The sequence below is a fragment of the Rhipicephalus microplus genome, chromosome X, assembly GCF_043290135.1.
Source record: "Rhipicephalus microplus isolate Deutch F79 chromosome X, USDA_Rmic, whole genome shotgun sequence".
Taxonomy (NCBI): domain Eukaryota; kingdom Metazoa; phylum Arthropoda; class Arachnida; order Ixodida; family Ixodidae; genus Rhipicephalus; species Rhipicephalus microplus.
In genome coordinates, this window is record NC_134710.1 from 278,261,659 (window position 1) to 278,278,187 (window position 16,529).

Genomic DNA, 16,529 nt, shown 5'->3' on the forward strand with positions numbered 1-16,529 from the left:
ATGCTACTGTCAGGCTAATCAGAAGAATCGCTAACCGTAAGAGCGGGGTCAAAGAAAAAGAACTTTGTAAGCTGGTATATACAGGCGTTTGTGCTCAGCAGGATTACTTACGCGACACCTTATATGAAGTTGGATGCCTGTCACAAACGACTCCAATTTTCGGAGCATCCGCGGGCCCCATCTTCCAAGGAAGGGCGTTTTTGTGTTGGGAGACGACATCCGGCGACTATAACGACCCAGCGTGGCGCCAGCTCGTCTTCCCTGCCCCTGACCGGAAGGGAAACCAGCGGTCTCAACAGGGAAAATTACTTCCAGATGAGATGGGAGCACGTGGACGCCCCTGAGGAGGTTTGAACTGCATCGGAAGAGCAGTTGACGTACAGCCAGCAACAAGTGCGGTCGTCGGTGTCGCGAGTCTCGCGTAGGCGGCGAGCACGGAGTGACCCGCGCAACGTATTGAGACGGCTGCAATTCCGGGCACCCTCGTCGTCTACCAAGCCGGCGAGACCTTCAGCGGCACCCGTCAACTCCCCTACGTGCACCAAGAGCTGGCCTGGTCCGTATGAAACTTTTATTGTGACTTTTTTTTAAACTGCTAAATTGTTTTAACCAGCCTTTTTTTTAACTGTGTAGTTGTGTGCGCTGCGACGCACATAGAAATTCAAAAGCGCGACCAAGGATCATTCTGTAATTATTTCCTTGTAACCATCTTTTACGATTTTCATCTTGTTATTTTATTAATGTTCCGCATATTTGTCGTTAGCCTGTATCTTTTGTAGTGTTTTTGGCCCATTTTGTTATGTAGCTGTTCTTTCCATCGCGTATCAGTTTCCCTCCTTTGTTATTTTTTGTAATCTCCTGCCTTTGCCATTGTTTCAATTAAATGCTTGTTTATGTGTAATCAAACTCCGTGTCTGCTCTATGAGTGCGTCGGTCAGGCCCACACATCACCACACGTGCAACCCCGCACGGGTCGGCCAACCCGCAAATAAATTCGAAATGTGCCACTTCGAGGCCTTTCAGGCGTCGCAGGCCGAAGCGTAAAGTGGAAGCCTGCGAGTCTGCCGCACGTCGATGTTGGATCGGCGGGGCCTCACCTGAAGTGTGTGACATTATCTGGCGTCCGCGCGACAGGACTGGCCGACCGCGTGGTGATGCCTGGGAGACTGACGTATCTCTGAGCGTGCAGTATGTAGACGTCTTTTTATTGCTTTGTTGGTGGACAACTGTTTTTAGCAATGGACGACACGGAGTTTGAGAAGCTAATTGAACGGGGCAAAGCCTTTGGCTTTGTAGGCAAGCAGTTATACAATTTCGTCGAAAAGGAACGAAATAGACTTAAAGAGGAGCGCGATGCAGAACGCACTAGGTACATGCAAAATATGCAACTCGAGATGGAACGAGAGAAAGAGCGGTCCACACTCAGAATAGAAGAAGCGAAAGAGCGCTTGAAATTAGTACCGCTCACTACGCAGCCGGACCCCTGCTCAGGCTCTGGAATTTCTAATAGTGCGACCGTCCATGCCCCGAACAAGTTGGCACAGTCGTACCATGAGTACGTTGAGAAACTGCGCCTGAAGATTCAAAGCAGGCGGCGCGAGTTTGAGGCTTTTGATTTAATGTATAAAAGATGCAAAGAGCCCGAATGTGTAGAGCCGCCGAAGGCCGGGCAGGCCGGTAGTACTTGGGAGGCGGACAGTAGGTTCATTCCTGAACCTAATGTGTTAGCTGAAGAAAGCGCTTTTGTGGCAAAAGTGGCCAATGAAAGCTGGAGACATGGTGACGAGGAGCTGTGCCGGCAGGGTTCGAATGGTACAGAAAAACCCTCTGCTGGTGACTCGCCACAGCCACCATGTATGTTCGTCTCTATGGCAGCTGACACTGAAGTCCGCAGTACTACCAGATCGGCAGGCGAGAACCCCTGTAATTACATTGGGTCAGAGCCATGTGCTGAAGTGCATTGTGGACTGGACAGTACAATTGTTGATAGTTCTTTCAGGTGCGAGCGGCGCAGCCCTGAGGAATCCATTTGCATTGTTCAGGAGCCGGTTAAGCTGTCCTCAAGTGAGGATAGCATTGATTCAAGAAGAAATAATCCCGACTGTGTTCACAGTGTATCAATTCAGACCAACCAGAGTAGTTATGCTCAAGATTTGATGGAAGCAGACGCTTCAAAAAAGTGCACAAGGAAATGTGCCAAACGAAAAAGACGCCGAAAAGTACAGAAAGCAGCCAAGGCTGTAAGAAAACTAAAGCAAATGAGAGGCCCCAAACGTGACACAACGCAACAAAAGATTCTTTTGCGCGTGGTGACATTCGCGAGGCGAGCCCGTCCCCATGCCCCAAACCGCCCGAAGGGTAGGGGGGTGAGGCAGGCGATTGTACCTGCTGCTTGGAGGAGCCAACCCCCACCACTCCATTCTTGTGTTCGAGGAGCGGAATGCACGGGGAAGGAGCGCATTATGCCTAGACGACGCGACACGGTTGCGAAGCCCATTTACGTAGAACGCGGTGTTGACGATGGCTTGCTACCATGGGGTAGGCTAACGGGAAACAGGCGTCCGTGTAGCGGCCGTACACGCTTTTCTCTGCCCCGTTTGTTTCGAACGGCTCCCCCAAGAGCGCGACCACCTCGAGCGCGGATAAAAGTTATGTATATGTACATAGAAACGTAAACGTAACCTTCAAGTCTAATGAGATGTTGTCTGAAATAATGTTCATTTCTGTCATTCGATTTTGCAACACATAAAAGGGTTCAGAGAATGTAGGGGCTGTATACATGAGCCGAGTCGGCGATGAGGAGGCCTGAGTGTACTTAGGTTCAATGAAACGCAGATGATCGCGTCGCGTATAGCGGCCTTTGACATTCGCTTTATTTGGTTTCTGTTTTATTCATGCCATAAGGCCGCATTTTTAAGTTTTTTGCATACATGGATACTTCGTACCTTCTTAATTTTGTCTGAAACCTTTCTGTATCACTTTGATTTAGAATTGCTCGGTATTTTTGTTTTCTCCTGGCATTGGAAGAATTATGTGTTGTGCTTATCTTGTGATCAGTGTCATGATGGCCCGAAGGGGTGCTTCGAATGCAGCTCCCTCGATTCTAGCAGTGTGTGTTTCTTCGCGTTTCATGTGTGTGTCCGTGTCGTGGTGCGCGGGGTATGACATTCATCTTATGGTGACCGTGAAGCGTAGTGTGTCAGGTGTTCTCTGCGATGTCGTCCACGTCAGTGAAATGGTGCGCGAAAAAGAAAACACATTGGTGGACAACCGGAACACTGCAAGCTCTCGAACATTGCGCGTTTGTGATTTTCTTGAACATTACGCAGTAATATTCTTAAGAAGGGGCTATGTCACAAACGACTCCAATTTTCGGAGCATCCGCGGGCCCCATCTTCCGAGGAAGGGCGTTTTTGTGTTGGGAGACGACATCCGGCGACTATAACGACCCAGCGTGGCGCCAGCTCGTCTTCCCTGCCCCTGACCGGAAAGGAAACCAGCGGTCTCAACAGGGAAAATTACTCCCAGATGAGATGGGAGCACGTGGACGCCCCTGAGGAGGTTTGAACTGCATCGGAAGAGCAGTTGACGTACAGCCAGCAACAAGTGCGGTCGTCGGTGTCGCGAGTCTCGCGTAGGCGGCGAGCACGGAGTGACCCGCGCAACGTATTGAGACGGCTGCAATTCCGGGCACCCTCGTCGTCTACCAAGCCGGCGAGACCTTCAGCGGCACCCGTCAACTCCCCTACGTGCACCAAGAGCTGGCCTGGTCCGTATGGAACTTTTATTGTGACTTTTTTTAAACTGCTAAATTGTTTTAACCAGCCTTTTTTTTTAACTGTGTAGTTGTGTACGCTGCGACGCACATAGAAATTCAAAAGCGCGACCCAGGATCATTCTGTAATTATTTCCTTGTAACCATCTTTTACGATTTCCATCTTGTTATTTTATTAATGTTCCGCATATTTGTCGTTAGCCTGTATCTTTTGTAGTGTTTTTGGCCCATTTTGTTATGTAGCTGTTCTTTCCATCGCGTATCAGTTTCCCTCCTTTGTTATTTTTTGTAATCTCCTGCCTTTGCCATTGTTTCAAATAAATGCTTGTTTATGTGTAATCAAACTCCGTGTCTGCTCTATGAGTGCGTCGGTCAGGCCCACACATCACCACACGTGCAACCCCGCACGGGTCAACCAACCCGCAAATAAATTCGAAATGTGCCACTTCGAGGCCTTTCAGGCGTCGCAGGCCGAAGCGTAAAGTGGAAGCTTGCGAGTCTGCCGCACGTCGATGTTGGATCGGCGGGGCCTCACCCGAAGTGTGTGACAATGCCGCAGAAAAAGGTAAGGTCGAGGCTATGATCCGACAAGCTTACAAGGCAGCGCTTGGGTTGCCTAACAACGCGCCTACAGAAAGGCTGTTAAAACTAGGAGTACACAACACCCTGGATGAATTATGGGAGGCGCATCTGGTGATGCAGCACGCTAGGCTTTCGACAACCAAAGCGGGCAGGATCATATTGGAAGGATTGGCATTGGAGCAGAGGCTCCCACTGGGTACACTAAAATTCAGGTGCGGCGAGAGCTACATAAGGCCCTGTACATAAAACCTTTGCCCAAAAATATGCATCCGATTCACCATACGCAGCGCAGGCAAGCAAGAGCCAGAGCTTTACACGTTGAGTACGGCGAGTACAACGCGGCAGCCTATACAGATGTTGCGGAATATAAAGACAAAGACGCTTTTGTGATTGGGGTGGTGGACAGGCGGGGGCGCTTGGTCGCCTCTGGATCGGTCAAAACCCGCTTCTCGGAAACTGCAGAGGAAGCGGCAACAGCGCTAGCTATAACTAATTCGCAGTCAGATTTGATTTTCAGTGATTCAAAGACAGCCATCCAAAATCTGGCGAGGGGTAGAATATCGGCGACCGCCGCACGATTTCTGCATGGGGCCACGGGACGAGAAATTAGAGAAATAGAAATTGCCTGGGTACCAGCACACTTTGGGAACCCTGGGAACGAGGCGGCTCACCTGAATGCTCGAAGTTTTGTCAGCCGGGTAGGTGAGCCGCCAGTTCCGGGGAGGTCCGCGAGAGATGGGCTGGTGTCCTTTCATGACATAACGAATCAATATAAACTAGAGCGAAGGTTTTATCCGCCCCCGCAAAAGCGGTTGACTAAGGCGCAGGAATGCGTCTGGAGAAAACTGCAGACGCGATCTCTTCCCAACCCTTACGTGTTGAACAAAAAGTACCCGGAGGAGATTAAGCCGCAATGCAAATGGTGTCAGGCTGTGGCAACATATGATCACATACTTTGGGAATGTAGCATAGTGCCGCCGCCGGTGGATATTATGCGTGATCCCTCTCTTGAGCACTGGGAGGCCGTGTTGACCAGCTCAGACCCAGTCATCCAGTTAAGGGTCGTGGAGTGGGCCACACAGGTCGCCGCCAACCTTGTGTTGATGGCCATCTAACACGGAATCATCCTCCGCTGCTTTCTGACAAAATAAAGTTTTTCCATCCATCCATCCATTCTCACCCTGAAACCAAGCACTCGCACCTCTCATAGGTCTGTATGGGTGCGTCATCATTGGCGCAGTGCTTCCATTGCTTCGGGGTGTCCTCGCAGCCACAGTCGCCTTTCCCGTTCCCTATGCTAACTGCTGTCTTCTTGCCTTTCAGTGGACCAGTGGTTACTGACAAATGAGTGCCGAAAGACCAACGTATACGCCAACCGCATGAGCCATACATGCATGCGCGTCTAGACGTGTCCCATAAGCCTATATACAGAATCTTGCATTCCTAGGACGACCACTGTTCACTCAGGCACTCTTACATATAAAAAACCATCGCCATACCTCGTCGGCCAGTGCATGTAAATACTGCGTCGCGCCGTTTGTGGACACATTGCATTGAGAATATTTCCTTGAATTTGCTTAGTAAGACACACGCATTGTGTAGCATTAGGTGCTTCTTTCTCCCCCCCCCCCCCATTTTTTGTGGCGACAACCAGTGTAAATACTTAAAAAAGGAACATTTATAACTGGACGCCACAGAATACCACGAGGGGACACCCACAACACTCACTTCGCTTCTGTATTCATGAAGCGGTGCCTATGCATGTAAGCCGTTGACTGGCCATGTACTACAAGCGCACTGCAGCGAAATAAAGATTGCAGAAGTATTCGATGAGTCTATTTCGTCTGCGTCTCTTTCTCACATTTAGCACCCAAGTCACATGAGATCGATTGAACAAACTACGTATAGACCCCATACTTTATACACCTTTCCTAGATACAGTATAGGCTCTGCAGTTTAGGCAAGGGATCGCACTAACACGAATCGTATACGTACTTTGGACGTGGGGCAGTTTATCCTGGAGTAAAATTCAACTGTGTAGAAAATGAGTATCATGCCCCATCCAGCAATTAGCGTGATCCACAGGAACACGTTCCAGAAGCGTGCAGTCTTCTTCTTCGTCGCAAACATCAGCGCCACTGGAAAGGAAAGCACAAAAGACCGTTTAATATATTTGTTGACCAACGTTAGTGGCACGCGTTACATGCTTGGAGACAATTCAATTGTGGAGCATACGTTTAAGACACGACAAAATTGAATGCGGTTATCTCCCCTACGGTGGGAATAATTATCAGATCATGAAGTTTGGCACGTCAAAACGTGCGAATATAATTGCATATATTGTATACTGAAACAGCATCGGGTCTTTTTTTTTGGCAGTCTTTCTTAAGCCCTGGCGCAAAAACATCGCTATGTTACTGGTGCATGATGTGGGCCACTCACGGGAAGGTCAGTTAGAAGATACGGTGGTGCATTCCTGCATATAGTGTGACCAGAATTCACTAGGGCGAAGCGGAACTTGCGCCGAATGCAGGTCTGGCGCGCTAGCCATGTCCACCATGTTGTATATCTGATTTTCGGAGATCACCGAATAATAACCGTCGAGTAACATAACCGTCCACACACTAGACGACTGCGGTGGGTTATTTAACTGCAAGAAAAATCAGCTTTCAGGGTGCGTTACCTAAAAGTAGAGCTATGTTTTTCAGTTACCAAGTGGCCAGCCTTGGTACCTTCAAATCTATGATTGCTCTAATACACGTACACAAACCGACTTGAATGCTCCATTTGTAGCATGCATCCAGTAGGAATCGTTAAGTTGGATGACAATTATTTAATTACCTCTTCTTTTAAATATCCACAGTGGAGTACGCAGCTTACTGCAAGCACAGTTTCTTTATCTAAACAAAAAAAAAAACCTCGCTCTTGCAGCTTTCATATGTTAAACGAAAGTTGCAAACTGAAAATTATTCCAGTTTTTTTTTTCGTTGTAGCAAGAATTACTCAAGCAGTACACACAATTGCTGGAAACTTTTTTTTATTATTGTGAAACAGAAAGGTCATTGTGTCACTGTTGCGTTAGCGCGCAATTTCATGCATAAAGTAGGGCGCTCATTTACCTCCGATGGTGCCGTAGACGACAAGGACCACGGGAAAGAAGAATCGGTAGCTGAGCGCCAGGATGTACTCGTGAACCAGGGCGGAAAGGAAGAAAACAACCAGCATGGCTCGTTTCTTGTTGTAGTTGAAGGCCTGCGAAGAAGACACGCACTTGCGAAATTCGACGTTTCGTGCAGCGCACTTTAACGCTTCTTTGAGCACACTGACCGCATTGTGTGGCGTGCATAATGAGGAGCATCCGATTAGTGCCTCTGTGTGAAATCTAATGGCCCATCTCGGGCATACGAGGCTTTGTGAATTTCTGTGAAGGACTCGTGCTTGAGTCGTTACATTATTATCATTGATTAACTTTGATCAGAAAACATTCGTTTTCCTTAATATAGAAGAAAAAATAACCAAAAACTTAGATTTATTCAGATGCGCGTCCATGCCATCTAAGCTTCAAGTTTTGGAGCACAGTGCATTACAGTTGTGCACAAGGTGCACTAGGTCCTATTACGGTACAGTTTTTGCATTATTTCCGTCGTTTCTGTTCCCCAACTGCTTGTATCTTTATAAGAGGACCAGGGAGGTTCCCCTGTCAGTTTCTCTGAAACTTTGGGACCTCCTGCTGTAAAACGCTAACCGTGTAACTCAACGGAACTATTTAATAAACTTGACTTGACTTGAAATCATTCAGAAAACGGGTCTTCCGCAGTATCATGTATACGTTTTTATTAGGCCAACTGGCTCTTTCAGATCGATATGAGCAGTTTGGGGCAGCTTTGTTGTGGATATTTGCGAAAGGTCAACTGCTCTTCTCATATCCGAAAGGCACCGTGCCAACCCCTCTTGCTTCATTTTATAATGACTTGATATCATATGCATGCACCATGAATCACGCGAGTGAATAAAGTCGTCTCAAATACACAAACAGACAGCAAACTCTTTGCATTTGGTGAGTAACGCTTATCTTTTTTGTTCTTAAACGATAAATATAAGCGCGAAGTATCGATTGCCTGCGAGAAGTGCCACCGTTGTTCTGCCCTGATTTAACGTTGTAAGGTTAAATAAAAAATAAGAAGGATTTCAAAACTAGTTTTTGAAGGTACACTATGAAGACAAACAAACAAAACAGATCAACTCGAAATAGCACTAGCAACACATATGTGGCTCACATTTGTATTTTAGACAAATTGCTGAATTTAACGACTGAACTCTGCAACGAAGCACCACGATTTTTTATTCGTTTTTTTTTCATAGCTTGTCACGTGGATTTCCAGTCTGACGTAAAAGAGCGGCGGCACTTTCTGTGCACCGCTCAGTTTCGATGTCGCCTCCTCAATTTGCAACTTTTGTCTTCGTTTTTTTTTCGTGTAAGGCACAAACACTTACATAGGCATACAGAAGCGAGGTGAATTTCGATTAATATTATCTCAAGTTGCGTGTTTTTGGCGATTTCTAAAAATGGTATTGCCATAAATTGTCACCAAATGTCCTCAAGTTATCGATTCAAAGGTTTTAGTTCACCATTTCAATGTAACTTTAGGTACGACAAAGTATTTAAGCCTCATTGTGAATAGTTGGAGTGTGCAGACGCCAGATACCCGAGTGTAATAGCATTTTCTTCGAAAAAAGTCAGTTTCGTCGCAAGGGCGAAGCAATGAATGCGATAGTAACAACTTGGAATGTAACGCTGAGAGCGGCTAGCAGATGGAAACGTGCAGCGCACCGCTCACGCACAAATGATGCGCGAAAACAACGTGCACAGGACGTGAGCTAAATAAAAGCGTTTACAGCTGGATGCTTAACGCGCTGTTTAAGCAAAAACGACGCGCAAAGCCTAGTGCGAACTAACGAGTGTCTCAGTTGTTACATCGCTGTGTTATAAAAGCACGCTCTTTTTGAAAACGGGACCTGCCCAGCAAGCGAAGTGATTTTTGTGCGCTCAGCAACTAAACGCAGTCTTTCCGGCTAAAGGCAAAGACACGATTCTCCCCGCTGAAGGATAAGCACGCACGCACAAGCACCTAGCCCCCCAGTACGCGTCGGAGATAAGCGCGCATTGGCGCATCGCAACGAGCTGGGCGCTGAGCGCGGGCGGCTTTTTATTGCGATAACAAATATATGTACACTCTCGGCTGGATTTTGCTGCTGGCGTCGGCGTCAACGTCACTCGCCGTAAATGTATACGTATCTCTGTACAAAATCGCAAAAAAGAAAAATAATTCAGTAAAAGAGTGCGGCGCGCGGAATCGAACGTGGGACCTACGAGTCATGAGTGTGAGGGGTTAGCCACTGAACCATCAAGAGGCACCTCCTCTGACTGAACGTTCAAACAGCGAGATATTTATATCTACCACTTACCGCGGGGGGCGGGCATCTCGGGGGCTATATTGTGTTTTCAGCATTACCAGCAAGATGGCGCAACGAGCGCGCGTCACCACATCGTCACGACGCGGCGACGCGCGCTCTCGTCTCACACGCGTACACTTTGCCACGCGCAGAGGGGTAGGATGGCTGCTCACGCATGCGATTATCTTGCGGTGGGGACAATCGTAGGTCTCGGCTGGCCTTGGGCTTTCACCAGAACGATTATGTTGTAGTTACCAGGCGCCAAAGGCCACTGCAATTGTTGCACAGGCTCCGTTTCCGAAAAGGGCGTGATTTTCAAACACAGTGAAGTAATAACTGAGACGCTTTTACGCGTTCATCTCTACCTGTGCTTACCTTTTGTGCGTCATTAGTGCGTGCGAAACGCGGGGCACGTTTCGATCTGCTTGCCATTCGGCGCATGACCTTCCAATTTGTTGCTATTGCATTCATTGCTCCGCCTTTCCGGCAAGCTCTGACTTTTTTCTTGAGTTTTCATATATATTGATACGTATACGGTGCAATAAAATGTTATGGTCTTAAAAAGCACCAAAAACAGCCTGTATATGCTCCTCAAAACGAAAGATGAACGCCGTTGAGTGGACAAGAAATAATTTAAGGCGTTTTCAATTGAAGTGGCCCTCACCATTCGGTGCTTGTAAACGAGAAGGAAAGCACTTATCGACGTTTTTATGTAAATGTAAATGTAAAGGTGTACTGCTGCGCACACTCACCTTGTACGCATCCCGGTAGACGTAATTGAAGAGCCAGTCATGGACGACCAAGTTCCAAGACCGGTAGTAGTCAGCGTAAGTAGTACTGTTCCACCAGTCCTGTACGAGTGGTGGAAGAGCACGACGCCGGAGCAGGAAACAGAATGAAGTAACAATAAATTGGCGAAGCTTGCAATAAGTCACGCAAGGCATGAAACATTGATAATTCTAAAAATAAATCTGCTTTCTTGTACGATGTTTCTAATAATATTATTTGAAGTTTAACATCCCAAAATCACCATATGATTATGACAGACGCCGTGGGCTCCAGAAATTTCGACCATGTGGTGTTCTTTAGTGTGCACACAAATCTCAGCACACAGTCTTCAGTAATTTTCGCCTCAATAAAAAAAAACTGTGGACCATCTCCCCTGATGGGATGCGAAGCAGCAGTGGTGCGCTCGGCGTTGACCTGGTTGAAACAGACGTCTATGCGGGTGTCAGAAGAACGGTTTGATGCGTAGCTCGGTGTAGCGTTTACTGGTGTAAACGTTTGTTTGAAACTGAAAGACACTGGGGGAGGGACGCGTTGACGACGCTTGCGCTTGGCTTCCACGGCTCGCGTTTCGTCGGTGTTATCCGCAAGCCGTCTCTATCTTGGAACGCGATCGGCGGTCTTGACTCGCACCTCGTCGGTGTCGCTAGTCTTCCACTGCCGATGCCTGCGTTTGGTTTCCCTTGCTCGCACCTCGTCGGTGTTCCAGGCGCGTCGTCGCCATTCGCGAACACGATCGGCTTCGCTAACCCGCAACGCCGGCGACGGCCGGGAAAGGTACGCGCACGCGCACCCTAGCGGGAAGCAGCAGCGCGTTGTCCACATTGTCGGCGCTGGGGATCCACGGCCGAGCTAGACGACGGCACGCGAACGCGCCTACCCGCGGCTTCTCGCCGACAAAGGGAGAGGTGGTGCGGTTGAGAAGATGATGGCGACGTGAGAAGTAGTGGTAGTGGTTAATAGAAGATGAGAAAAGGCACCTAATTTCTGCAACCCGGTTGGGAGCACGGCGCAGTGCCTAGTGAGAAGTGGGCTCGAGCGATGCGAGCAGTGGAGAGGGTGAAGCGAGAGAGATGACACGCGGCGAGCGGTGACAGGCTAGGGAAAGAGTGACGTCACTGGCACGCACTGCCAGGGAAGGCGCGGCCTACTTGGCACCACCCCTGTGCGGAGGGACAGCTAGCGTTACACAGGCTAGTCAAAGAGCTGCTTCACTTTAAAAGCAGCCCCCGCAGTCGAGATTCGATCCCACAACCTGCGGGCCAGCAGCCGAGTGTTTTGGCCACTAAACCACCATGGCGGGGTGTTCAAATCTTGTTATAGGCCTTGGCTAGGTAACAAAGGTTGTTTCTAGATTGCTTTTCATAGGTCGCAGGTCTGGGCAGTATTGAAAATACATGTATTGTAGATAGGATTCCATTTGGGTATCTTGCATCGACATCGTCATACGTATCGCAAACGGGTATCTTTACCTCTATTTCCGATATATTCAATAATGTATCGTGCACCTTAATCGACAAGAAACTTCTATCACAATACCGTGTGAAATAATGATCGCTGACTGAACTCCGTTTCTGAAGCTGGTTCGGGCGCCTCTAAGTCGCCTGAATCAAACTAAGGAATTGGACGCAAAGTTATGCCAGAGTGCAGCACCAGTGAAGGCGGGCGATGAGGTGTGCGAGTCCTTTTAGGTGAAGTGGAGCACCATGACAGTGCTTGTGCAGTCTCGACAGAAACAAGCGCGTGAGCGTAGACGTTCGCGCACTTTCCTAAGGGCCTTATTCTTTTTCTTGTAAGTTGTGTCACTGCTATGACACTTACCCTTAGCCACTTATGAGCAAGCACTTCGTACCACAATGGGCAGAAAATCAAGTCCTTTCATTTTCTTTCTTGAATCGCTCTCTCTCAACACAATGCGTGTGGCGATCACAACACAAATTCTGATTCCGCTCTCCTGCGAGGTACTTCGTTACGGAATCTGAAGCACGGGGTTTCTAAGCATCTCGTGGCTTTCACACATCAGTGATTTGAAGAATCTGGTAAATGTAACATTAAATTACATGCGATGAACTTACGCGCTAATAAGGCCCTAAGTATAGCATCACCAGTATCGATGCTATATCTAATAAAACAAGGGTTTACTTATCAGATAATAGCTCGTCGTACAATATTGCTTTCTCCCTGCTATTTATATTCATATAGCTCTTGAAATCACGATGTCATTGTTAGAACAAATGCATCCTCAGTTGTCCTCTTTCATGTTGTACATTACCTGGGGCTCTGACCTTTTTTTTTTTTTGCCTGGTAAGTGCACTATGTCTTTTTAATGCAGATAATATAAGTTTTCTGTTCTATATTTGGTGTGAACTGTTTGCTTGATTTTCATTACTCTTTACACATTTATATTCACTTGAGACTACTCTTCTGTGAAGGTGATTTTGGCAACAAATATGGCGTTATATCTGTGTGCAACGCATATTCACCACGAAGCCTTCTGCTTACTGCCTGTTAAATGGCAGAGTGGAGTGTGCATTATAACAGTGGAAATAGTTAGGAGCCATCTAAAAGATCGAAGGGAATTCGAGAAACATTGTTCTCATACCAAATTGTCCATTTTTTTTATAAGCGTCCCAAAGAGCCATTTGAGACAATCCTCTATACGAACCGATTTTTTTGTTGTGTAAGTTAACAACTAAGTTGCACCTTCAGGCTTAGTTGTGCTAGCTATTAACAGTGCTGCTTATGTGAAGTATCTATTCTCCTCAGTCCCAAGAATTCACCAACGAAAAAGAAAGAAGCTTCTGCAAAACTGTACTCTGACTTCCTGTCCTTAAAAAGAAGCGCAGATAAGTTATGAATTAAAAAATTTGAATGGTTGTCTGGAAATGCGATGGTACCCAATTTGATACTTCCGATCTTTAGAAGTCTCTAAATTTGAGTGCAACAAAATTAGAGCGAAATGACTTTCAATATGGTCTACAAGGAGTCTGTCGTTCAAGCTACAACTAAAAAAAAAAAAGCTTTCACTTCTCATGAGGACGCAGCGGAGCGTTCGTGCAGTGCTTAGTCATTTTTGCTGGCTCGTTTCGCAAATATGACTTAACACACAGCGCTGCTTCTCGAGGCTTTCGTGTAAGCAACTCTTCCTCAGTGTGTCAAGAGAAATTTGAACATGCGGATAGCAAACTGTGGTGATCTGTAGCCTTTAAAACAACGGTACCCAGGGACCAAGGAGGCTATACTTATTCACCATAAATGCTTGATGTGGAACAGCTTTTTATTTTAGTCAATTTTTTTTCATTTTAGGCCTCCCAATTATTGTTTGTCTACTATTTAATGGCCATGTAACTGGTGCTTTGAGTGGCAATCGCGTGAATAGCGGCGTTTTCATGCGACAATTTGTGTGACTATACAGCCATGCACTTTATTACTATTTCTTTATTCTGATGTGATCAGGATTTAACCACAAAAATACTGTGATGCCCGCTCGGCACAAGCCACGCCACACTGTTTCGTAATCTTTGAGGCTGTCTGCCTATGTTCCGAAAGATTGCACGCAAATCCTGCCGCGGCGGCCGCAAGTTGGTGGAGGCGAACTGCTAGATGCGCACATTCCCAGGAAATGGGAACATCTGAACGTGGCGCTATCTATCGGCGGCAAGAACGGAAGCCGGCCGTAACTCAATGGGAAATGGGCGACAGAAACCATATCTCTTAAAATAAGCTAGTTATCAAAAACGACTCCGGCTTATATGTAGAGAAGACACACTGGTACATTTTGGTAAAATTGCAGCACCGCACTACAAAGCGTGCACTTCCTAGGACAATCGAACACCACCCGTAGAAATATATGGGACTTCATTGTTAAACATTAAACATTCTGGAAAGCTATACGGTTTGTAGTGCGATACTCACTTTGGCATCAAACTGTTCAAATAAGTATTTGCTGTTCAGAATGGGTAGTCGTTTCTCATATCTAGCTTATTTCGTCAGATACGATTTTTTCGCCTATTTCCCATTCTGTTACGGTAGGCTGCCGCTTTGGCCGACAAGAGATGGCGCTACATGCTGATGTCTTCAAATCCTGGTCATGTTTATTCAGATATAATTGCTCGTTAAAGAACACCCAATTTACAAACTATCAAAGTCCTGCACCATTACGACCCTCTTAATCATATCGTGGTTTTCAGACGTAAAACCCCAAAAATTATTAAGATTACGCACAGTACGCGCATATTATATTTATATTAGGCGAGCACCAGAGATAATGCTGGAAGCTGCGATCACTGATAAAACAGGTCACGTTCTGCTGCTGATGAGATTACCGAAGGCTGACAACATTCATTGACGCTATCAGTGGGCGGCTTGCTTGCTTGATTGATTGCTCGATTGATTGATTGATTGATGTGTGGGGTTTAATGCCCCAAAACCACCATATGATTCCGTGAGACTCCGTAGTGCAGGGCTTCGGAAATTTCTACACCATGGGGTTTTTTAACGTGCCCCCGTATCTGAGCACACGGGTCTACAGCATTTTCACCACCATCGAAAATGCAGCCGCCGCAGCCAGGATTCAATCCCGCAACCTGCGGGTCGGCAGCCGAGTACATTAGTCACTAGACCACCGCGGCGGTACTGGCTCACTTTGCTAGTACTTTCAGCTACTCAGTTTTCAGGGCACAAGTAAATTAGCCTTTATTAGACATCATCTCTACCAGAGTGACTGCCGCTTCATAGTCGCCACCATTACAATAAAATAAGGCAGGTGTTTCTGGGGTGCCCATGTTCTCTTGTTTACGAAAAAAATATTCTACATTAGTGAGCCCATGGATAACGAACACTTTGCGTTAGCAGATAAATAGAATATGAAAAGTGATTGCAGTTTTACATGCAATGCATAGGCATATGCACAATGTGCCACAAAAAAATGAAGGGACCAGCATTGTTGCTGCTGTACAATCTCCCATTCAATATTGCAGAATGGGTCTTTCAAGGACAAGGTAAAACTGGACCCTGATATTTGCGTCATCAGGGGAAGGATTCTTATTGAAGCCTGTGTGATCAGATGGCAAGCTCAGCAGCGACTCCCCTGCGACTCCCATCAATTATAAAAATGACAAGCCCACACCGCGGTCAGCGCAATGTCTAAGAACCTCTTATATTAAGCAGCTAAAGTTAACCCTGATAAATTTTGAATGAGTAGGCTAATTCACTCTGACCCAGAACGATAAATCTTTTTAGATACTAACAGAAATTTCAATAAAGTGAAATTAGTAACATTAAAAAATTCAGACTTTTTAGTGCACAGGCATTCATTACATTATGGGGGTCTGTAACAACAAATTTTCGAATGTTATATCTTGAGATACAATTGTCGGGTAACGTATCAGCTACAATTTCTGCGGTATCTTGTATATATGTATCTCCAATACTTTTTCCAGGGTATCTTGTATCATATCACAATAAACTTTCAAATTATCTTTGCCCTGCCCAGGAACTCGTCACTAGGTATTTATCTAGGTGTTTCTGGGTGGTTTTGTACGTTGATTCTCTGCGCAGCGAGGTTCAACCACAGAAAGCCACAGACATGACCCGGGCGTCCACATTCTGAAAAAAAAAAAATTCTCCCACATTGAAAACGAGCGCCCGCACCCCAGATAGGTCTACGGGTGCGTCATCACTCCCCATTAGCTTTGTGGTATTCTCGCAGCCGACATTGCCTTTCCCGCTCCCTATGCTGCCTTCTTGCCTTTCAGCAGACCGGTAATGAGTAGTGGGTTTTACCCACTTTTCATGAACCATACACTCTTCTTTTAGGTTAATAGTTTTCTGGTAGGCCGCACAGTGGCACGTAACCATTAAGATGACGATAGTTTTAGGCGATCAACTCATAAGCAATGATTCGCTAAAAGGCCTCGACGTAAAAACTTCA

General features: G+C 46.6%; 1 protein-coding gene across 2 annotated transcripts in view; it reads right to left on the reverse strand.

Moving 5' to 3' along the window:
• The window catches only part of LOC119161465 (sterol O-acyltransferase 1), an 84,327-nt gene that overhangs the window by 4,667 nt on the left and 63,131 nt on the right, over positions 1 to 16,529 (reverse strand). For both annotated transcript variants that reach the window (XM_037413951.2, XM_037413952.2), the window contains exons 11-13: positions 10,564 to 10,662; positions 7,477 to 7,609; positions 6,353 to 6,495 (exon numbers count right to left, since the gene is read on the reverse strand). In XM_037413951.2, the coding sequence (XP_037269848.1) occupies positions 6,353 to 6,495; positions 7,477 to 7,609; positions 10,564 to 10,662 (375 nt within the window). The remainder of the gene's footprint in view (positions 1 to 6,352; positions 6,496 to 7,476; positions 7,610 to 10,563; positions 10,663 to 16,529) is intronic.